This window comes from Lepidochelys kempii, chromosome 10 (assembly GCF_965140265.1).
Source record: "Lepidochelys kempii isolate rLepKem1 chromosome 10, rLepKem1.hap2, whole genome shotgun sequence".
Taxonomy (NCBI): Eukaryota; Metazoa; Chordata; order Testudines; family Cheloniidae; genus Lepidochelys; species Lepidochelys kempii.
In genome coordinates, this window is record NC_133265.1 from 78,412,642 (window position 1) to 78,431,275 (window position 18,634).

General features: G+C 43.5%; 1 protein-coding gene across 1 annotated transcript; it reads right to left on the bottom strand.

Moving 5' to 3' along the window:
• Positions 1-16,684: 16,684 nt before the first annotated feature.
• On the bottom strand, positions 16,685-17,413 carry LOC140917968 (actin, cytoplasmic 2-like). The gene has a single exon (XM_073361499.1). It carries the CDS (start codon positions 17,411-17,413, stop codon positions 16,685-16,687), a length of 729 nt encoding a protein of 242 aa, XP_073217600.1.
• Positions 17,414-18,634: the final 1,221 nt, after the last annotated feature.

Consider the following 18,634-nt stretch of genomic DNA (forward strand, 5'->3'; position numbering starts at 1 on the left):
CCTTGCAGAAAATCTTGAGAGAAACAAGGGGGGAAATGGTTTTCCCTGAAATCTTCAGCAGAAACCAGGTATTTTCAACAGCAATTTTAATTTAGTCAAAATTGCAGTTTTTCCATCACAAACTAGTTTGACCAGCTCTAGCCAATACCCGGGGTGTGCTTTGTATCCCCCTTCCACAGAAGATGAGAGACTGTGACAGTGCTCAGATAACGAGCAAGGCTCTTTAGCTCCAGCTGTTGAGTGTGACCATCACAAACATGCCAAAACCAGCCCTTGTCCTAACAGAGGTATCTACTGTGTTTTTGTAGCCGTGTTGGTCCCAGGATATTAGACAAGGTGCGTGAGGTGTTGGTCCAATAAAATATTACCTCACTCACCTTGTTTCTCTCATGATACATACTGGCCTTTATGCCCAATCCTAGTTGAATAGGTCACCTCCAAGTGAGGGAGACTTGGCAGGGATGGGGTCTGATCTGATCTGAAGAAGAAACATCAAGTCTGTTCGAACTATTGGATAGGAAGAGGGTGCAGGACCTCATAATACAGACAGCCCCACATCTTTGGGAGTCAAAGGAGACATGCAAGGCATAGTAGAGTTGTTCCCTTTTCCCCTGTCAGAAGATAGCATTTGTATAGGGGGTACTAAGGCGGGTGAAGGCAGTGAGGGATGTTACAGCAGTGAGAACGCACTGTTACTTGGCAAAAACGGATGCACAGCAAGGCGAGACGGATTTTTTTTTAATAGTATAAATCCCATTGATTCCTAGCTTGTAGGCATTAGAGCAGAAGTAAGTCTGGAGGAGGGATCTCAATGAGAAGTCAGCTGTGGCTTGGTTTATCAGCTCAGAAAGGGCATTCCATATGCAATTTATCAATTGATATAGGCTCCTGTCATGCAGAAGTGTCTTAAATGCTCAGAGAGCTTTAAAAGGCATACATGCATGGTATTTATTTAGGCAGCAGTCAGCTACTGAACTCTCTGCCTTGCAGTCCTTCTTATATGAGCCTCCCGGGCCATGATTGGCTGCTCCTCTCCGCCCCTTTCTAATTGGCTGCCTCCAGCACAGCCTCCCTAGGGCTGCTTTTAACCCCTTTTCTGCTGATGAGGGGCAGCCGCCCCATCACACTCTCCTTTCTCTCCACTTGTTCTGCTGGGATAATTTTTTCTCCTAATTTTCAGCAGTTGTATGATCATGCTTGTTTTTCATCTGGGTAGTGTAGATTACACTATACATCATAATCAGGCAAACTCAATGGACAAAAATCAGTTCATGGTTTCAGTATACAGTGGGAGTGCAAACAAAAATAGTTGAATACCTCTTGGGCCATCTGGAATCTTCAGAGTTGTCACCATGCTGCATGCCGCTGCTTGGAATATTACAATGACAGAGGGACTAGAACTCAGGTCTCCCTGCTCCAAAAGTATGGGCTGCTGTCACTTGAACTGAAGGATAATCTTTAGGTGCTGTTCAAATTATATTCCATAGAATCATAGAAGTGTAGGACTAGAAGGGACCTCAACTGGTCTTCTACTCCAGTCCCCTGCACTCAGTACAGGACTAAGTAATAACTACACCATTATGACAGGTATTTGTCTAGCCTGTTCTTAAAAATCTCCAGTGAAGGAGACTCCGCAACTAGCAAATCCATTACAATATCACACATAAGACACTACTAATTATAGTAACTCCTCGCTTACTGTTGTAGTTCTGTTCCTGAAAAATGCTACTTTAAGCGAAACGATGTTAAGAGAATCCAATTTCCCCGTAAGAATTAATGTAAATGGGAGGTTTAAATTCCAGGGAAATATTTTTTGCCAGACAAGACTATATTTTATATGTATATACATACACATATAAACAGTGTAAGTTTTAAACAAACAATTTAATACTGTACTCAGCAATGATGATTGTGAAGCTTGGTTGAGAGGGTGGAAGAGGGTGGGATATTTCCCAGGGAATGCCTTACTGCTAAATGATGAACTAGCACTTGGCTGAGCCCTCAAGGGTTAACACATTGTTGTTAATGTAGCCTCACACCCTACAAGGCAGCACGAATGGAGCGAGGGGAGACAGCATGGCAGAAAGAGACAGAGACACACACTGTGTGTGTGTGAGAGAGAGAGACACACACATTGCCCCTTTAAGAATGCTGACCCCACTCTAAGTACATTGCCTTTTTAAGTAGATCAGCAAGTTGAGCCAAGCAGCTGCTGCCAGCAAGCTCCCTTCTTCCTCCATCCTGAGCCCTGTCGGGTATCCCTTGTTCTATGGAGATGGGGGTCAGGAGCGGGGGGAACCCCTTGACATTAGCACTCCTCTTTACCCCCTTTGCACAACAAGCAGGAGGCTCCCGGGAGCAGCTCCAAGGCAGAGGGCAGGAGCAGCACATGGCAGTGGGGGGAGGGACAACTGAACTGCCTGGCAATTGATAGCCTGTTGGGTGGCTGCTGCACAGGACATTTAGGGGAGCGGGGAGCTGATGGGGGGCTGCTGGTCCACCCTGGTTCCAAGCCCCCACCAGCTAGCTCCAACGGGCTGCTCTTTCTGCAAGCAGTGGACAAAGCAGGTGGCTGCCAAACAACATTATAAGGGAGCATTGCACAACTTTAAACGAGCATGTTCTCTAATTGATCCGCAATGGAACAATGTTAACTGGGACGACTTTAAGTGAGGAGTTACTGTACCCAAAATTAGGTCATAATTGAATTATTTTAAGATAGTTTTCCCTGTATAAAAGATGGAATTAAAAGAAAATGTTCTTTGCTTAAATATCTATAGCTGCCTTAGAAAGAGTCTTAACTGTTCTTAAATTAGCTATGTAAAATACCTATGCAAAATACCTATGCATCTTTTAGATGATGAGATTTTATGGTCAGGGACTGGTGTGTTGGAATAAATATGCTTACGATCTTTTTTTTCTTGATCATTTCACAGAAAATGCATTTTTCAATAACAGTTATGTAAACGACTTCAGTATAAAAACATAAAATTATTTGCTGCGGTATGGTCTTGTTGTAGTCTTGGAGATAAAGATCTTAAAGATACTTGGGGTTTTAGATTAGCAAATTTACTAGACATCTAGATATACTTTTTCTCTTCAAAACATTATCCAGCTCGTAAGGATTATATTGCCTTTCTTTTCCTAACACACTGGTAATTGATTGTTATTGTGCGGGGTCTTTTGGATGAAACCTTAAAATCAAGATTCTGACTGCTCTGCATGGACATTAAAAATCCCACAGCACTTCCTGTAACAGTAGGAGTTTGCCCCAATGTCACTGGCCAGCAAATTTCCTCACCCCCCCATTGTGTAGCAGTGTAGTATGTGCCAATCAGCTGTCTGACAGCCACCTTCAATCTTGGACTTGGTTGCATTCCATTTGGTGCAGTGATTCCTATATATTATCCATAAAATACTTTTGGATGGAAGGATGGGATGAGCTACTTTTAAGGAGAAGGTGTAGCTATCACCTCTTTCTCTTGGCTTGTGTAAGGCATCCTGATCTCGGAATATGGCTGCTGAGACTGATTTCCACATTTGCAAGGCCTTGTGAGGAGGCATTTTGCTTTATCTGATTCTCTGCATTATTCTGTCTGTAAATATCCGATGTCTCTGACAGGCTGTTAACTATATCATTCAGTGATTCAGCTTGGGACGTGTTTATTAGCTTGCATTATATTAAATTGTTCTGTGCGCTCCTTTTGAAAATCAGTCATTGACTGTCTCAGTTGGCTGATTTTATTCACTAATATTTCATTAGACATAATCGTTTTCTTATCAGCACTTGTTAAAGAACAATATAATATGACCATGGAGATGTCTCTTTCAGTTTCTTCCTCTGAGTGGAATTTTACATTGCTATTTTGAACTGCTGCATTAATATCATTTTCATGTCTTATTGTAAAATATCTCTTGTTACATGAGAAAAGAAAATGCTGTCTTGTCACATGACTACTTTCAGCTACTCTCATGTCAGCATGTTTTGGATGTTTACAATTTAGGGGATGGTTACTGAGATTTGGAGCAATGGCGACCAATCAGATTGGGTATACCAACGATTGCATCCTAACCGGATGCAACCGCGTTTGGTGATAACTGTTAACTTCTGAGCTAATCACATACCAGATGCAAATCTCTGCTTACTGATAGCTCACCAATGGTGAATAATTTTTTGTTTCCTGGGCTTCTATCTTCACCTTTCCTTTAAGGAAAAGCTGTTACTTTTTTTGAAATTCCTGAGTATAATGAAGACATTTCAAGGGCCAAAAGCTGCATTTATCCAATATCTGGGATTTGCCATGTAACAGTCCTGGACAAGTGGCAAAATAGAACTGCTGATCTGAAGGACCAGTGTCTTTTTTAAGGTCTGATACCTTACAAACAACCAGAGCTGTGAGTCTGAGGAAGAGCGTGATGCAGTGGTGTTGTGCTCAGTTGATAGCTGCCAGCTGGCTATCTCCTATGGTGGTCTGGGATGTATTACATAGGTGGTCGATCAAGGATTTAGGTGGACATGGATAGTAGGTCAAGGACTTAGATGTGGGAGAAAGGCAAATGTCTGTCTGGGGAAGCTATGAGAAAAAGTCCATCCTGGTGAATTGCAATGGGAGAGCCAGAGAGAGAGGAAGAGTTTGTCCTGGAGGAGAAAATTATGTCTGTATGTGTTGGAGAGGCCAGACATTTGTGCTGCTCCAGAGCTCATCAATACACCTTTTAGTTAATCGCAGGAGGACCTCTCTTAAAGTAAATAGATGGTGGTGTGTTGACTTGTTCCTGCACCAAGAAATTAACCCAAGAATAGATATAAAGTAACACCAGCAGCCTGATATTTAATGAAACTGCTGAAAACATTGACCCAGAATTGATGGGTCATCCTTGGGATTTATAATGGATGACAGTTCTATTGCAGCAAGTTCTGCTGATTTAGGCAGTGGCAGATATTGATGGGATAACAAGTTTGCTATATTTAAACTTACTGAGAGTGGTGTCTGGTCAAATTCATCCAAGGATGCACTAAAACCCTATTCTACAAACTAGACATTAAAGTAGGGGGTGGAGCACTAAAAGCATTTGATGCCAAATTTAAGAGAAACCCCTTCCTGTACTGATGTTTCTGAACTTCCACTCAGGGCACTAAAGTCCATGAAGATGTGACATCAGCCGTATTAATAAGGAGCCACTACCATCTTGTAAGTGTTAAAGTTACAGTATTGTATTTAGATCCATTCCTCTTTCTGATTCTTAGTTTTGGCATGAGCCTTTTCTCCAGCTAGGGACACTGGGCGCTATCATCTTCTTTTGCCTCCTGATGTTGTATCAATCAAACCACTGGAGAAACCCCATGGTGGGTATGGAGTAACAAAGCCTGATTCTCCTCTTGCGCAGGGGCTGATCCAACTCTGACTGACCTCAACGGGAGTCATTGACTTGACAGGGCCCTCACACAGTGTAAATCAGGAGTAACTCCCTTGAAGCCAAATAGCTTTTGCCCATTAGTACTTATTTATCTTGTTTCAGAGTAACAGCCATGTTGGTCTGTATTCGCAAAAAGAAAAGGAGGACTTGTGGCACCTTAGCGACTAACCAATTTATTTGAGCATAAGCTTTCGTGAGCTACAGCTCAGTTCATCGGATGCAGTGAGCTGTAGCTCACGAAAGCTTATGCTCAAATAAATTGGTTAGTCTCTAAGGTGTCACAAGTACTCCTTTTATTTATCTTGGGGTTTTATTCTGCTGCCCATCACTGCAGTATCTGAATACCTTCCACGCAATAGGAATAGCAAACTGCTTAATGGACTTCATGGAAACTCTGGCACTTCTCCCCTTTCGGGGCCACAACTCTACTTGGGGGATTTTATTAATTTGATCATTATTTAAAACATCACCTCCCTAGCAAAAATCCCACTGTTGCTAATACCAGTTAAGCTCCTCTAATATTGACAACACTGGGAGCCCCGGTATAGAAGCACCTCCAACTGCTGCTTGCATTTTAAGCCCCATGTCATTTAATCCTGCTCATAGCAGCTCTGACGGACACAGAGTGCTAAAGCTTTGGGGTCTGGAGGAATATTAGAATTCTAGCCAACTAACTAATTCCTGCATTTAATTAAGAGTTGAAAGTGTTGCTCTGATTTCAAAAATCGAACATTCGCCCCTTGTCCTCACTCCTTTCTTTTCTAAAAACACTGTTGTATCGAAGAATTACAAATTTCTAAATGTTTTATTTCTTTTTTTACTGTCGCCCAGCCACGTTCATTTCCACTGCCATCTAGGGTGACCATACATCCCATTTTGGCTGGGACAGTCCCTTTTTTAAGCCCTGTCCCAGCCATCCCGACTTTTTTTTCAGGAGGCATATGTCCTGTTTGCTCTTGCTGACTTGATCAGTTGGTAAGAGCAAATGGGACAGATGTCAAAAAAGTGGGGTGCAGTGTGAAGGAACATGGGGGGGCAAGCGGAAATGCTAGCCCCCTCCCCCACGGGGGGGGAGGCAGGGCTTGGGGGAGGTAGTGTTCCAACATGCAAGGGGGGGGGGGTCACCCAGAGGGTTCCAGCGACGGGCAACAGCCTCATGTGGGGGGGAAGGGGGAGGGGGAGGGGGAGGAGGGGACAGGCACCTTGGGCAAGAAGCTGAGGGTGTCCCATTTTCTCTTTAGGAAATATGGTCACTCTCCTGCTGTCTGTAAAAGGCACAGTGCTGTCTGATCACTGGCTGAGGATTTAGGAGTCAAAACTCTCGGCTAGGAAGCAGCAGACTCAGAAGCCCTGAACAGAGTGGAGTACAGCCTTGATGCCCTGCCCTAATCCCTGCATTCCTCATCTCCAAACAACCACAGACACTTTTAGCCCAGTGCTGCTTCCACCCCCAGCTGCCTACACGCAGTCAAAGACCTCACTTCACCTCACTTCCATCCCTATCTTCCTCTGCAAGCCAATGAACTTACATCAAGGATGAGCGTTGCCCTGTGTGTGCTTACAAGCAGCTCTCCGTTATGTCTTCCCTACTCAAGAAGTGCTCTTAAAACATATTTTCTAGATATATTGTCCTTGTTGGACAGCTGTGATTCTGCACAAAGACAGGTTTATAGAAGGTTGCTAAACTGACCTTGCTGGTGGAAGAAGTATCTGTATGGTTTCTTATGAAGTCAAAGATGTGGTAGGTTAGCGTACGTGGATATTCGAAATAGAGCATGTCTGGTGTCAGTGCCTTTTGGCATAGAAATGTAGCTTAAATATCTGCATTTACTTCAAGTATGTTTAAAATTGATCTCCTGGACCGGAAATGAGAATTTTTTCTCCTTAACTAGGGTTTGTGAAGGAAATGACTATGGGGGAGGGAAAATAGAAATACAATGCTACACTCAGTAAAATGAATGCTTAAATAAGGGGTTTGTTACTTGTTGGCAACACTGGCAAAGGCCAGCTGTAAAAGGTATATTTTATTATAGCACTAACCTTGACCTAGGGTTCAAAGAGAGAGGTTAGTTTAAATCAATAATATGGTCAGGTCACTTCAAAGGGTCTAGAGCTGTGCTTGAAGTTGACATGCAGTTTGTGAATCCAGTTGGAATAGAACATATGGTAAAGATAATAGAAATAAACTGTTGATCTCATTTTCCTCCTTCTTCTAGAGTTAACATCTTTCTGTCCTTTTCATGACTAATCTGTTAAGGTCCCTTTTTCCTGGCATATTTTCTGAAACTAGAACTCTGTACCAAATATCTTTTGAAATCAATTGGCAGAAAATGCCCTGACTTTTCCCTACTTTTTAGTGGCTTGCTGAAATCATATTAACTTTTATTTTGTAAATAAAGCAATGTGAAAATGATGGGTCAAATCTTCCTGTCACTCATACAGGTACCACCCCAAATCACCCCAAGTTTACCAGTGTAAGGAAAATTTGGTCTGCTGTGAGTTCTCGTGTGTACCCTCAGTTTAGTCTGCCCTTCTAAAAACTGAGCTGTTTAATTTTTTAAAATTAAATAGCTCAAAGTGCTTTACAAATATTAATCTCGCCACACCCTCTGTGAGTTAGGCATTATCCCCAGTTAGCATAGGTGGAAAATGAGGGACAGGGTTAAGTGACTTCCCCAAGGCAGCTCAAGAAGATTGTGGCAGAGCTGGGATAGTCCTCAAGGGTGAAATCCTGGCCCCAATTAACATTAATGGGGCCAGAATTTCACCCCAAATCTCATGAGTCCCAGTCCAGTGCTTTAACCACAAAACCATCCTTCCTTTTCTGGTCAGTATTGCTCTTCTCTTTGTTTTATTGAATTTCCTTTCTTTGTTCTGCACCAATTTTATGCTCCTCTTTGGGGATTTCACGTAGAAAGAGATCAAAACTCCCATTATCATCTGTAGAGCAGATTATTGAGGACTAGGTTACGTGATTCAGGTTTATTTGTGCTGTCACCACCTATGGAAAAGAGAGGCAGTTTCCATTTCACCCAAACACATCTGAGGAGGTTGAAAAATGCCGTGAACTAAATCCCTCTTATATGGTAATTATCCATGCCTTTCTTTACCATCACAATAAAGGAATACCCAAGACAGCATACTCATTCCCAGCAGCACAAAAGAGACATTGGGCCTGATTCTCTTTTCACTGACACCAGAGTAATTTAGGAATAGCTCCTCTGAAACTAATCAAGTTAAGCTCGACTGAATCCGGTGTGAATAAGAGAAGAATCAGGCCTAGTATGTTTAGCAGAAAATAATACTTTCTGGCCAGATAACTATCATGGTAGCAGATACCGTTATGATCTTGAATTGTTTGGGTCAAATAACAGCAAAGGAAATGTTAAAGCCTACCCAGCTTTTGTGACAGTATGGAGATCTTTATTGAATTGTTCTAGCACATGGCACCTCTGCAAAGCAAATTCCAAGGCAGAGTGTAGTGAACACATTCTCAGAGCGGGGAAGCAATGGCTTGCTAAAATAAAAAGTCGTTGCTGAATATAAACTTGGGTATTTTAAAACAGCTTTGATTAGCAGATTGCTTCTTTCCCAAGGTGGTCCATGCAGCGTAGAGATAATGGCAGGTTTTCGTATTTATGATGGGCTGTTTTTTCTTTTAATACAAAAATCTGAAAATGATATATCATCGTAAGGGGCATACGTGCTAAAAGTAAAAAAATAAAAGCGAGTAAGATCTGTCTGGAGTGCTGGCCCTTTGCTGGTTTATTTGCTCCTTAGCGGTCTTTGGTCTGACACATTAGAAAATAAATGCAATAGGAGACTGGATATGGAGCATTTCACCTCTAGGTCACTGGTTCAAATCCAGCCCCGCTCAGAAGTGACCCTCCTTTGACAGAGTGCTTATGCTGAACCTGTTTCATGAGTAAACAGAGGACTTTGGTCTCCAGCACTATCAGTGTGGCATCTTTCAACAGTGTTCAGTTCTCTTTAAAAAGGGAAGATATCAGGAGCAAGCCAGTGAACTATTGGTTCGCTTCCCCATCTTGAGCCTCTATTTGCCAAGCAGAAGTTTGGAGTTATTCTAAGGAGAGAATTGATGCTATCAACTCTTCAAGGCTCTTTTGCTCCCCCCCCCCACTTTCCCTTTCTCAAATCAATCAGTCTGAGTAGAATATACGGTAATATGATAGCTGGGTCAGGCTGATGATATGCCAAAGGTGTGGTTTCAAAGGTTCAGGCACAAATACTGAACTTCCCATAATAGCCATATGAATTGCATATTAGCGTTAAACGCTTTGGGTGTGATTCTGCTCTCACACTGTTGTAAACTGGGAGACAACAGAGTTACACCAGTGTAAATAAGATCAAAATCAGGGCCTTTCACCCTTGCCTTTGACTTATTTCTTACTCTTGACACTGTTAGGATAAAGATATTCAGGCCTGTCTGCAAAGGCCTGTACTTTAAGAATTTAGGTGTGTTCGTATCACTTGGCTAGTTCTAGAGGTATAAAAGAAAGAATCAAAATCACTGTCTGCTGGTGTAAGGGCCTTCTCTTACTGTGACAGTCTGAGGCCCTGTTCTTAGGCTAAGGCCTTTGGCTAAGCAGCAGAGGCAGCCATAAGCTGGGAAGCGAACAGTCACATCCTCACATTCCAAACTAGTCACATTGAAATAAGGTGCTATTGGGCTGTTAGGCACTATCAGGACAGGATTGTATTCCTATCACCTCCAGAGAAAGGGAAGTGCCTAGAAAATGTAAAAGGAAACTTAGTTTGATAGCATCCTGTCTGGCAAGAACTCACTTATCAATAGCTGGGAGGTGAAATCCTCACTTCTGTATTGTCTTGTCATTATAGTTCCCACTTTGCTATTGTTTGTCTGTATAATCTCTGTCTGGTTCTGTGATTGTTCCTGTCTGCTGTATAATTAATTTTGCTGGGTGTAAACTAATTAAGGTGGTGGGATATAATTGGTTACATGATCATGTTACAATATGTTAGGATTGGTTAGTTAAATTTCAGGAAAATGATTGGTTAAGGTATAGCTAAGCAGAACTCAAGTTTTACTATATAATCGGTAGTCAATGAGGAAGGGGGTGGGTGGGGGAGATGGAAACAGGGAATGGGGGTAAGAAAATTGGAATCATGTTTTGCTAAAGGGGGAAATGGGAACAGGGAATGGGAGTAAGGAAGTTGGAATCATGTTTGGCTAAGGGTAGGAATGGGAACAGGGACACAGGTGTAAGGCTCTGTGGTCAGAGCTGGGAAGGAGGATACTAAGGAAGGAAACTGGAATCATGCTTGCTGGAAGTTCACCCCAATAAACATCGAATTGTTTGCACCTTTGGACTTCGGGTATTGTTGCTCTCTGTTCATGCAAGAAGGACCAGGGAAGTAAGTGGGTGAAGGAATAAGCCCCCTAACAGACACTATTACTACAAAACCACAGCACCAGTTTCAGAGAAGTGGGAGTGCCATTCCTTTGCTGTTTCCACAGAAGACGCAGAAGGTGAGTTGCTGATGACTGCAATCAAAGGACATCCCAAGAGAGAAAAAGCTTTTGAGAACATAAGAATGGTCATACTGGGTCAGACCAAAGGTCCATCTAGCTCAGTATCCTGACTTCCAACAGTGGCCAAGGCCAGGTGCTTCATAGGGAATGAACAGAACAGGTAATCATCAAATGATCTGTCTCCTGTAGCCCATTCTCAGCTTCTAGCAAATACAAGCTAGGAACACCAGCCTTGCCCATCCTGGCTAATAGCCATTGATGGACCTATCCTCCATGAGAAGAAGGAGATGACCTGAATGGATTAATGGAGACTTTGGTTTCAGATTAAAGACTCAGAGATGTCGACATAATTAGAGGACTCTCTGTTCTGTATATACAACCTCAGGGTACCTTTTGAACTATAGCTTTTTCTGTGATTCGAACATTTACAAATCACAGTGGGTGATTTCTTAAATATTAGAGGCCATAAGTCTCTTTTCCATTAGACAGGTTTCAGAGTAGCAGCCGTGTTAGTCTGTATTCGCAAAAAGAAAAGGAGTACTTGTGGCACCTTAGAGACTAACAAATTTATTTGAGCATAAGCTTTCGTGAGCTATGCTCAAATAAATTTGTTAGTCTCTAAGGTGCCACAAGTACTCCTTTTCTTGGTTTTGGAAATTGTTGAATGCACAACTCAGGAATGGAAAATATTCCACCACAAAGGGCACGGTGCATTCGTCAGTTAACAAACTGAAGTATAATTAAGGTAATTGCAAAAGTTTGCACTGAATTAATGTAAACATTTACAGTGAGATGGTGTGAAAAACTTTTAACCCGACAGAAAGGAGACATGAGATAGAATTTAAATCACTGTTAAGATAGTCCTTTTAGTCATTGATCTATGAGGATTCCCAGCAGAGTAGAATTTTCCTCAAGTTCAGGAGTAGTCAGCTGTAGGGTGCTGGTTTAGTTCCTTCTCTCACACAAGAGGCTACTGTCAAGTTTTGCCTTTTTAGGCTGTTTTGTGAGCACTGGGTGATGAGTGCTGTGAGAAAAGGCTAGAGACCTGGGTTTGCTAAGGCCCAAAGGGTTTGAAAGGCAATCCAAAGCTTGGCCATGAACCTTTTGAAGTTTCCCTCCTTCTTCCATGCATGTCCTCCCACTAACCAGAGTAGAGCTTGGTGGGAGCTGCAAAGCACTTTACATGGATGTTTACACAGTCAAGTTTTAGTGCCATAAATCTTTGTGTGGAACAAATTTCAAAGTCTCATGTTAGAGTCAGAAGTGCTTGTGCCCTCATTAACTTAGGAAGGCATAGGACTCGTAGGGCAAAGGTAGAGGTACCTGATCAGATAGGGTGGAGATTTGGTTTGGGGAACTGGGTTTGCCCATTTGAAGTTTTCTCTTAACCAGTTTTCCCCTCTGTCCAAATTGTTCTTCTGCATATTTTTGTATGTTTCTTTCCAGAATTGAAAAGCAATTTCTGCTGGGAAGAACAAGAGACCTCTGTCTTTGGGAGCGAGGGCATGAGTGTGGGTATTGGATTGTGAAACATCTCACTTTTTCCTTCATGAAACCACCCAAGAGACTCTCAAAATGGGGAGGGGGGTTGCAAAATGGATGATATTTTACCTAGCATAAGTGTCCACAAGGTCCTGATGGCAGCTGTGCGCCCAACGCTTTCATGGATAATTATAGTGGTCTCCCCTGCAAGTGGCAAATAAGGTGAACTGTGAGGGGCAATGACCTAAGAAAATGAGTGACCTAAAACTAAATAGCTTGAAAAGTCCATGCACTTTGTAAGTTGACAGACTTTCTGCTTTTCAGGGCTGCATAGCAAATGCATCGGACAGTACAGGTGCTATGTAAATAGAAGTCCATAGTACATGAATGCACTAGTCTTGTGACTTCACTTCCAATGAGACCAGTTACAAAGGCTGTTTGGCCTTTGCTTCATGCTGTTTGCAAGGGCCCTGATCCTCACTGCATTACTCCAGTTTCACACTGCCACAACTCAATTGACTTCAGTGGAGTTATGGTGATGTAAAACTGGTGTGTAACAAGAAAAGGAGTACTTGTGGCACCTTAGAGACTAACCAATTTATTTGAGCATAAGCTTTCGTGAGCTACAGCTCACTTCATCGGCATCCGATGCAGTGAGCTGTAGCTCACGAAAGCTTATGCTCAAATAAATTGGTTAGTCTCTAAGGTGCCACAAGTACTCCTTTTCTTTTTGCAAATACAGACTAACACGGCTGTTACTCTGAAACCTGGTGTGTAACACTGATTCATGCCCAGGGGGTCTAGATCTCTGCTACATGGAATACCCTGTTTGTAATACTGTTCCGACTGCATTTAGAGAGCAATCGGCAGTGTAACAATTACAAAACAATGGTGCTGGGTGTTTGTTCAGCTGTTGGATGTTTGCAGCACATCTCAATGCTAATTCCCACTGTCGTGGAGACAGGTTTCAGAAGGGTGGCCGTCTTAGTCTGTATCAGCAAAAACAACGAGGAGCACTTGTGGCACCTTAGAGACTAACAAATTTAGCATGCATCCGATGAAGTGGGTTTTAGCCCACAAAAGCTTATGCCCAAGTAAATTTGTTAGCCTCTAAGGTGCCACAAGGACTCCTTGTTGTTTTCATTGTCGTGGAGAGAGCGTTCCCTAATGTATGTGTTTTGCCAGGTGATGGCAGCAGTGTATCTATGCAACTGAGCCACCATCTCCCTCGCAGCCAATACAATTAAACATGATAATTGTGCCACTACAGGGTAGGACTTATGCTTCATGCAGCTCAGCAGGCAGGGTTTTCTAACTAGCTGACCTGTCAGTTTCTTTTGGTGTTCTGACTGGATTCCTTCAGATATTGCAAGACGTGATTATAGTGCAATATTATGCTGCCATGTGGGAATGGGCAATTTCGTCTGATTTGTTTCTGCAGATTGGGTAAATTGCCCAAAGGAAAAAGAAAGATACGGAAGCGAGCACTAACAGGGTAGCAACTCTTGGGGCATGGAGAGCACAACCAGTCATTTCTGCTCTATGCATCTTCTACCTGTGTCTTCCTCTTGCTTGTGTTTTTAAATTAGAGCCCGGCTGCTGAATCTCAAAACAAAGTGAGGCACTGAATCATTCACCAGCCATTCTCCCAGAACACTAAACAGAGAATTAAAGACTGCCTTGAACAAGGAGGCGACAGCTTAACTGTATTTCTCTCAGAGACTATTACATACAGACAGTGGGGTCTGCTTGGTTAGCAAAACCATTAACTTGATTTTACTTTGGGAGTTTTGCAAAACATTTGCAAGAGCCCGTGTGTGGAGCGAGAGCATATTCCCATCTTGCCCTCCCCAAACCCAAGTAGTCATGGTAGGGGAAGAGAGGACAAAATCAAAATCGGCGTTGGTTTGTTTTCACTGAAATATTTAAGATCCTCTATGAATAATGCAGCTTCAGCCCTACCTCTTTTGCACATCACGCTGACTCGTTTCACAAAACAATAAGATTCCTCCCAGCTTACCTCACAGACACAGGGCACCTCTCACCCTGAGTGAAGCTTGTTGGGGCAGGAAGACTAGTGGTGGAGGATTTTTTGTTATAGTGAGATAAACACAGGATAGTTCTCTCACTGTAAAATCCTGTGGAAGCAAAGCTCCTGTCGTTTTACGTGAGGTCAGCACTATGGCCCTACCCATGGTTGACCTCACCTACTTAACCTCATGGTAAAACTACAGAGCCTTCTCTCCACTAAGAGTTTACAGAGCAATAGCTACTACACCTTCATTATTCCACTGGAATTCCACACCTTTTTTAGCAGTGAAGGCAAAGGCAAAGCCTTGAGCAGCCAGTTCAGTTGTATTTGTTTGGGAAACATCTCATTTTTCCCCCTCAATGTGCATATATACACACACGCGATTCTTTCATACTGGTGTAAATCCATTGGCTGCAGGAGAGTTATTTTTCATGGACTCAAAGGCCAGAAGGAACTAAGTGAGCGAACTTATTAAGGGTCTTGAGCACCCAGCAGCTCCCATGGCAGTCAGTGGGAGCTGCTGGCTGCTCAGCAGACTCAGAGACCAGGCCACTGAGTTAGGAGCCCAGTTTCAGGTTCCTATCTTTCAAAGAGGCTCTCAGCCCAAGTTGAGTTTGGAACTGGAGCCTCATACACTAAAATCCTCCACTTGAAATCACATCCTGTTAAGAGAGTCCTAAATAGAACACAAGGGATCCCTTTCCATCATGCAGTTTAGCTCTTTCTAAATTATTTGCAGTAGTGCTGATAAATTCCTGCACTACTTTCTCTAGTGGAGTGAATGTTCTTTATTCAAGGAAAAAATTACAAGTTCATCGTGTCCTTATTTGAAAATGAGTTGCTGTATGTACCCATCTGTTTACCCTTAACTATTTAGTAATGGTTCTTAATTAGCTTAACAACTTCATGATAGCAATGCTCCAAGTTATTGAAAAGCTTGCCTGACAGTTAGTTGTGGGAAGTTTTTCAGAAGAGTTTCTACTGCATTCAGTGCCGACAAAAATGGATTCGGTTCCTGCCGTATGCAAGTTGCAAGGGTGCGTGTGTCTGTCTCTCTCTCTCTATAGGGCCCAGGGTGAATGGAGGGCAAACGGGGGAGCTGCGAGACTGAGGACAGCTAAAAAACTTTAGTCAGATGGTTATACAGGAGAAGCCTAACAATTAAGAGGAAGTTAGTCTCCTAGTCTAAAGGACAATGCAGCTACTTCACCAGACCCACAAGAACCCAACCACAGCCCCGGATAGGACTAGTCAGGAGGAAGTAGCATTCACATGCCATAGCAAGGGCAGCGATGCATCTGGGTCCTACAGCTGCAGTGCATGTTCTGTGACCATGACCAGCGCCTGTGCTGTAGGCAATACAAGTTAATCAGCATAATGCTGTCCTCTGCAAGGGGATATGGTGGTGGAAAGGGAAGGCTCAGCTGTGCATGAGCTATGTGTTTATGCTCTTATTGCTACTAATACATTAAAGAGATACCTCTTAGACTTTAGAATTAGATCTATGAATGGGCAAACCCGGTTAGAGGGGTCAGCTGTATTCTTAATGCACTCAGGACACTGCATAAGGCCTTCGGTTTTGCAAAACTCCAAAGCAACCTGATTTTCCACTTGAGCTCTGCAGAAGCTTCTAAGCATTCCTATTGTGAGAGTTGCAGCCCACGTTGCATGGTGCTTAGCACCATGCTTTTGCAAGCCATAAAGAACTTATTTGTAATGCTTAGGTGCTCCAGAATAGCAAGCGTCTCCTCCTGATTTCCTTGGAGCGCTAACCTCGCAGAGGAAGGAGGAGGGAGAAAGAGAGGGACAGCACGTTTGCAATGCTTAGTGGTTCAGTCATTGCATTCTGCCTTGATTACTTCTCCCACTCCCAAAACTGGGGCTCAAGCCCTAGAAAATTTCATAATTGGAAGGAGGAGGAGAACATTTAGAGCAAACAGAAATCTCACAGGATCCTAACATTCCTACAACCAGCTCCCCCCACACACACCAAAAAAAGTCTCATTTCAATTTTAGATCACATAGTGGACTGTCCCAGTTAGCAATGATGCAAGCAGACAGCTTTACATGGTGCGATTCTCCTGAAGCTTAGACCAACCTTGGAGATTTAACATGAACAAAGTAGTGTCCTTCAGATAGCTTCAGTATCAGTCTCAGAAACTTGGCAAGGGTTTTTATTTGAACCAGAACTATTCCAGTTGTGTGGATACACTTGCAGGTAGTTTATTTAGAAGCATTTACAGTGGACAATGGCTGAACCTCTCATTCCCAATAGCGATCACCTGGCCATCAGGTAGCTCATAGCTCTTCTCCAAGGAGGAAGATGAAGCGGCCATGGCCATCTCCACCTCAAAGTCCAGGGTGACAGAGTACAGTTTTTCCTTGACATCTCGCACAATTTCCCTCTCAGCCGTGGTGGTGAAGCTGTACCCTCTCTTGGTAAGGATCTTCATGAGGAAGTCGATCAGATCACGGACGGCCAAGTCCAGGTGCAGGATAGTATGGGGCAAGGCATAGCCTTCATAGATGGGCACGGTGTGGGGGACACCATCCGCAGAGTCCATGACAATGCTGGCGGGATGGCCAGACATATGCAGGGACAGCACAGCCCAGGTGGCTGTATACAGAGCTGGGGCACTGGAGGTATCACATGTGATCCGAGTCATCTTCTCCCTATTAGCTTTAGGGTTCAAGGGGGCTTCCATGAGTAGGACAGAGTGCTCTTTGGGGGCCACCAGGAGTTCATTGTAGAAGGTGTAGTGCCAGATCTTCTCCATGTCATCCCACTTGGTGACCATGCCATGCTCAGTGGGATACTTCAAGGTCAGGATGTCCCTTTTGCTCTGGGCTTCATCTCCCACATAGCTGCCCTTCTGGCCCATCCCCACCATGACCCTGGGGTGCCCCACCATGACGGGGAAGACAGCCCAGGGAGCTTCATCCCCATCAAAGCCAGCTTTGCACATACCAGAGCCATTATCAATTACCAGAGCAGCAAGCTCTTCATCAGCTATAGTGAGTTAGCTGGGAGAATAACTGCAACAGCAAAAGCTCAGAGATGCACTGCTGCTGGCTGGATAGGAGGTTCCCTCTGCAGTATGGGGCATATTTAAGGGAGACATGGCCACGCCCCTAAATGGGGCAGGATGCAGTCATTCATTGGTGTCTCTTGGTGAGCCTACTGGTTCGCTGACATTTGTCCAGGGAAGAAGCTACTCAGTGCCTGATGCACCTGGCTTGCGTTAGGGAGAGGTGCGGAGGGTTATGACCTGGAATCAGCAGCTATTGCTTCCATCTGTTCACTCACCCTCTGCAGGGTGCATCTCGGAAGGGCCCCACATCAGCTGCCAGTGGTACAATGCTAAAAGTAAGTTAAAGAGCTGGTTCAGAGGTGGGTATTTCCCACTTCCAAATTGCAAATTTCAGGCCCTTACTTCTTAAGAGAAACTAGCCTTTCCCTTCCCTGTCAGCTCACTTCGCTGCCACAGTTGTAAATTATTCTGAGATATCTCCAGAGTCCCCTCTGCTGTGACTATCTAAAGGTATGGGGGGAAAACTGATTAAGAAGTGCTTTTTGTTTCTAGAGGGTGGGTGTAATTATTTGCCTGCTTTTGTTCAGGGGATTGTGGGGATGGTTTCAAGGTTGGTCTTAACCTAGTATGGTAAAGAGTGGGGGGTCTCTGCCCTCAGGGAGGTTTTCCCTGTCTCATGTTAATCTCTTGTCTTTACATAGGGCTTTCATCTAAAAGAACTTTACAGATGACACCCTTTGCCAAGCCCTTCCTGGTGGCAGTGCTAGACTTTAGAGTCTGCCTGATAATTAATGAGGGATCTTCCAAATGAGTCAGATTTGGAAAGTTGATGGGCAGTATTTCCCAACCTGCAAGTGAAACAAACCAGACTGCAGTATGTGAATAATACCTAGCTTTTAGATAGCGCTTTTTATCAGTAGGTCTCAAAGCACTTTATAAAGGAATTGGGTATCATTATCCCTGTTTTACAGATGGGGAAACTGAGGCACAGAGCAATGAAGTGACTTGTCCAAGATCACCCAACAGGGCAGGATTAGAACCCAGCTGTCCTGAGTTCTAGTCCTGTGCTGTGCCCGGTAGGCCACACTGCCATGATTGGAGTAGCAATGAAAATTAAAACTGATTAATCCAATCACCAGACCCTCTGTGCTTTAT

Bases quoted from the DNA above. Each gene is read 5' to 3' on its own strand.
- LOC140917968 (XM_073361499.1), bottom strand. From the start codon at position 17,413: ATGTGCAAAGCTGGCTTTGATGGGGATGAAGCTCCCTGGGCTGTCTTC.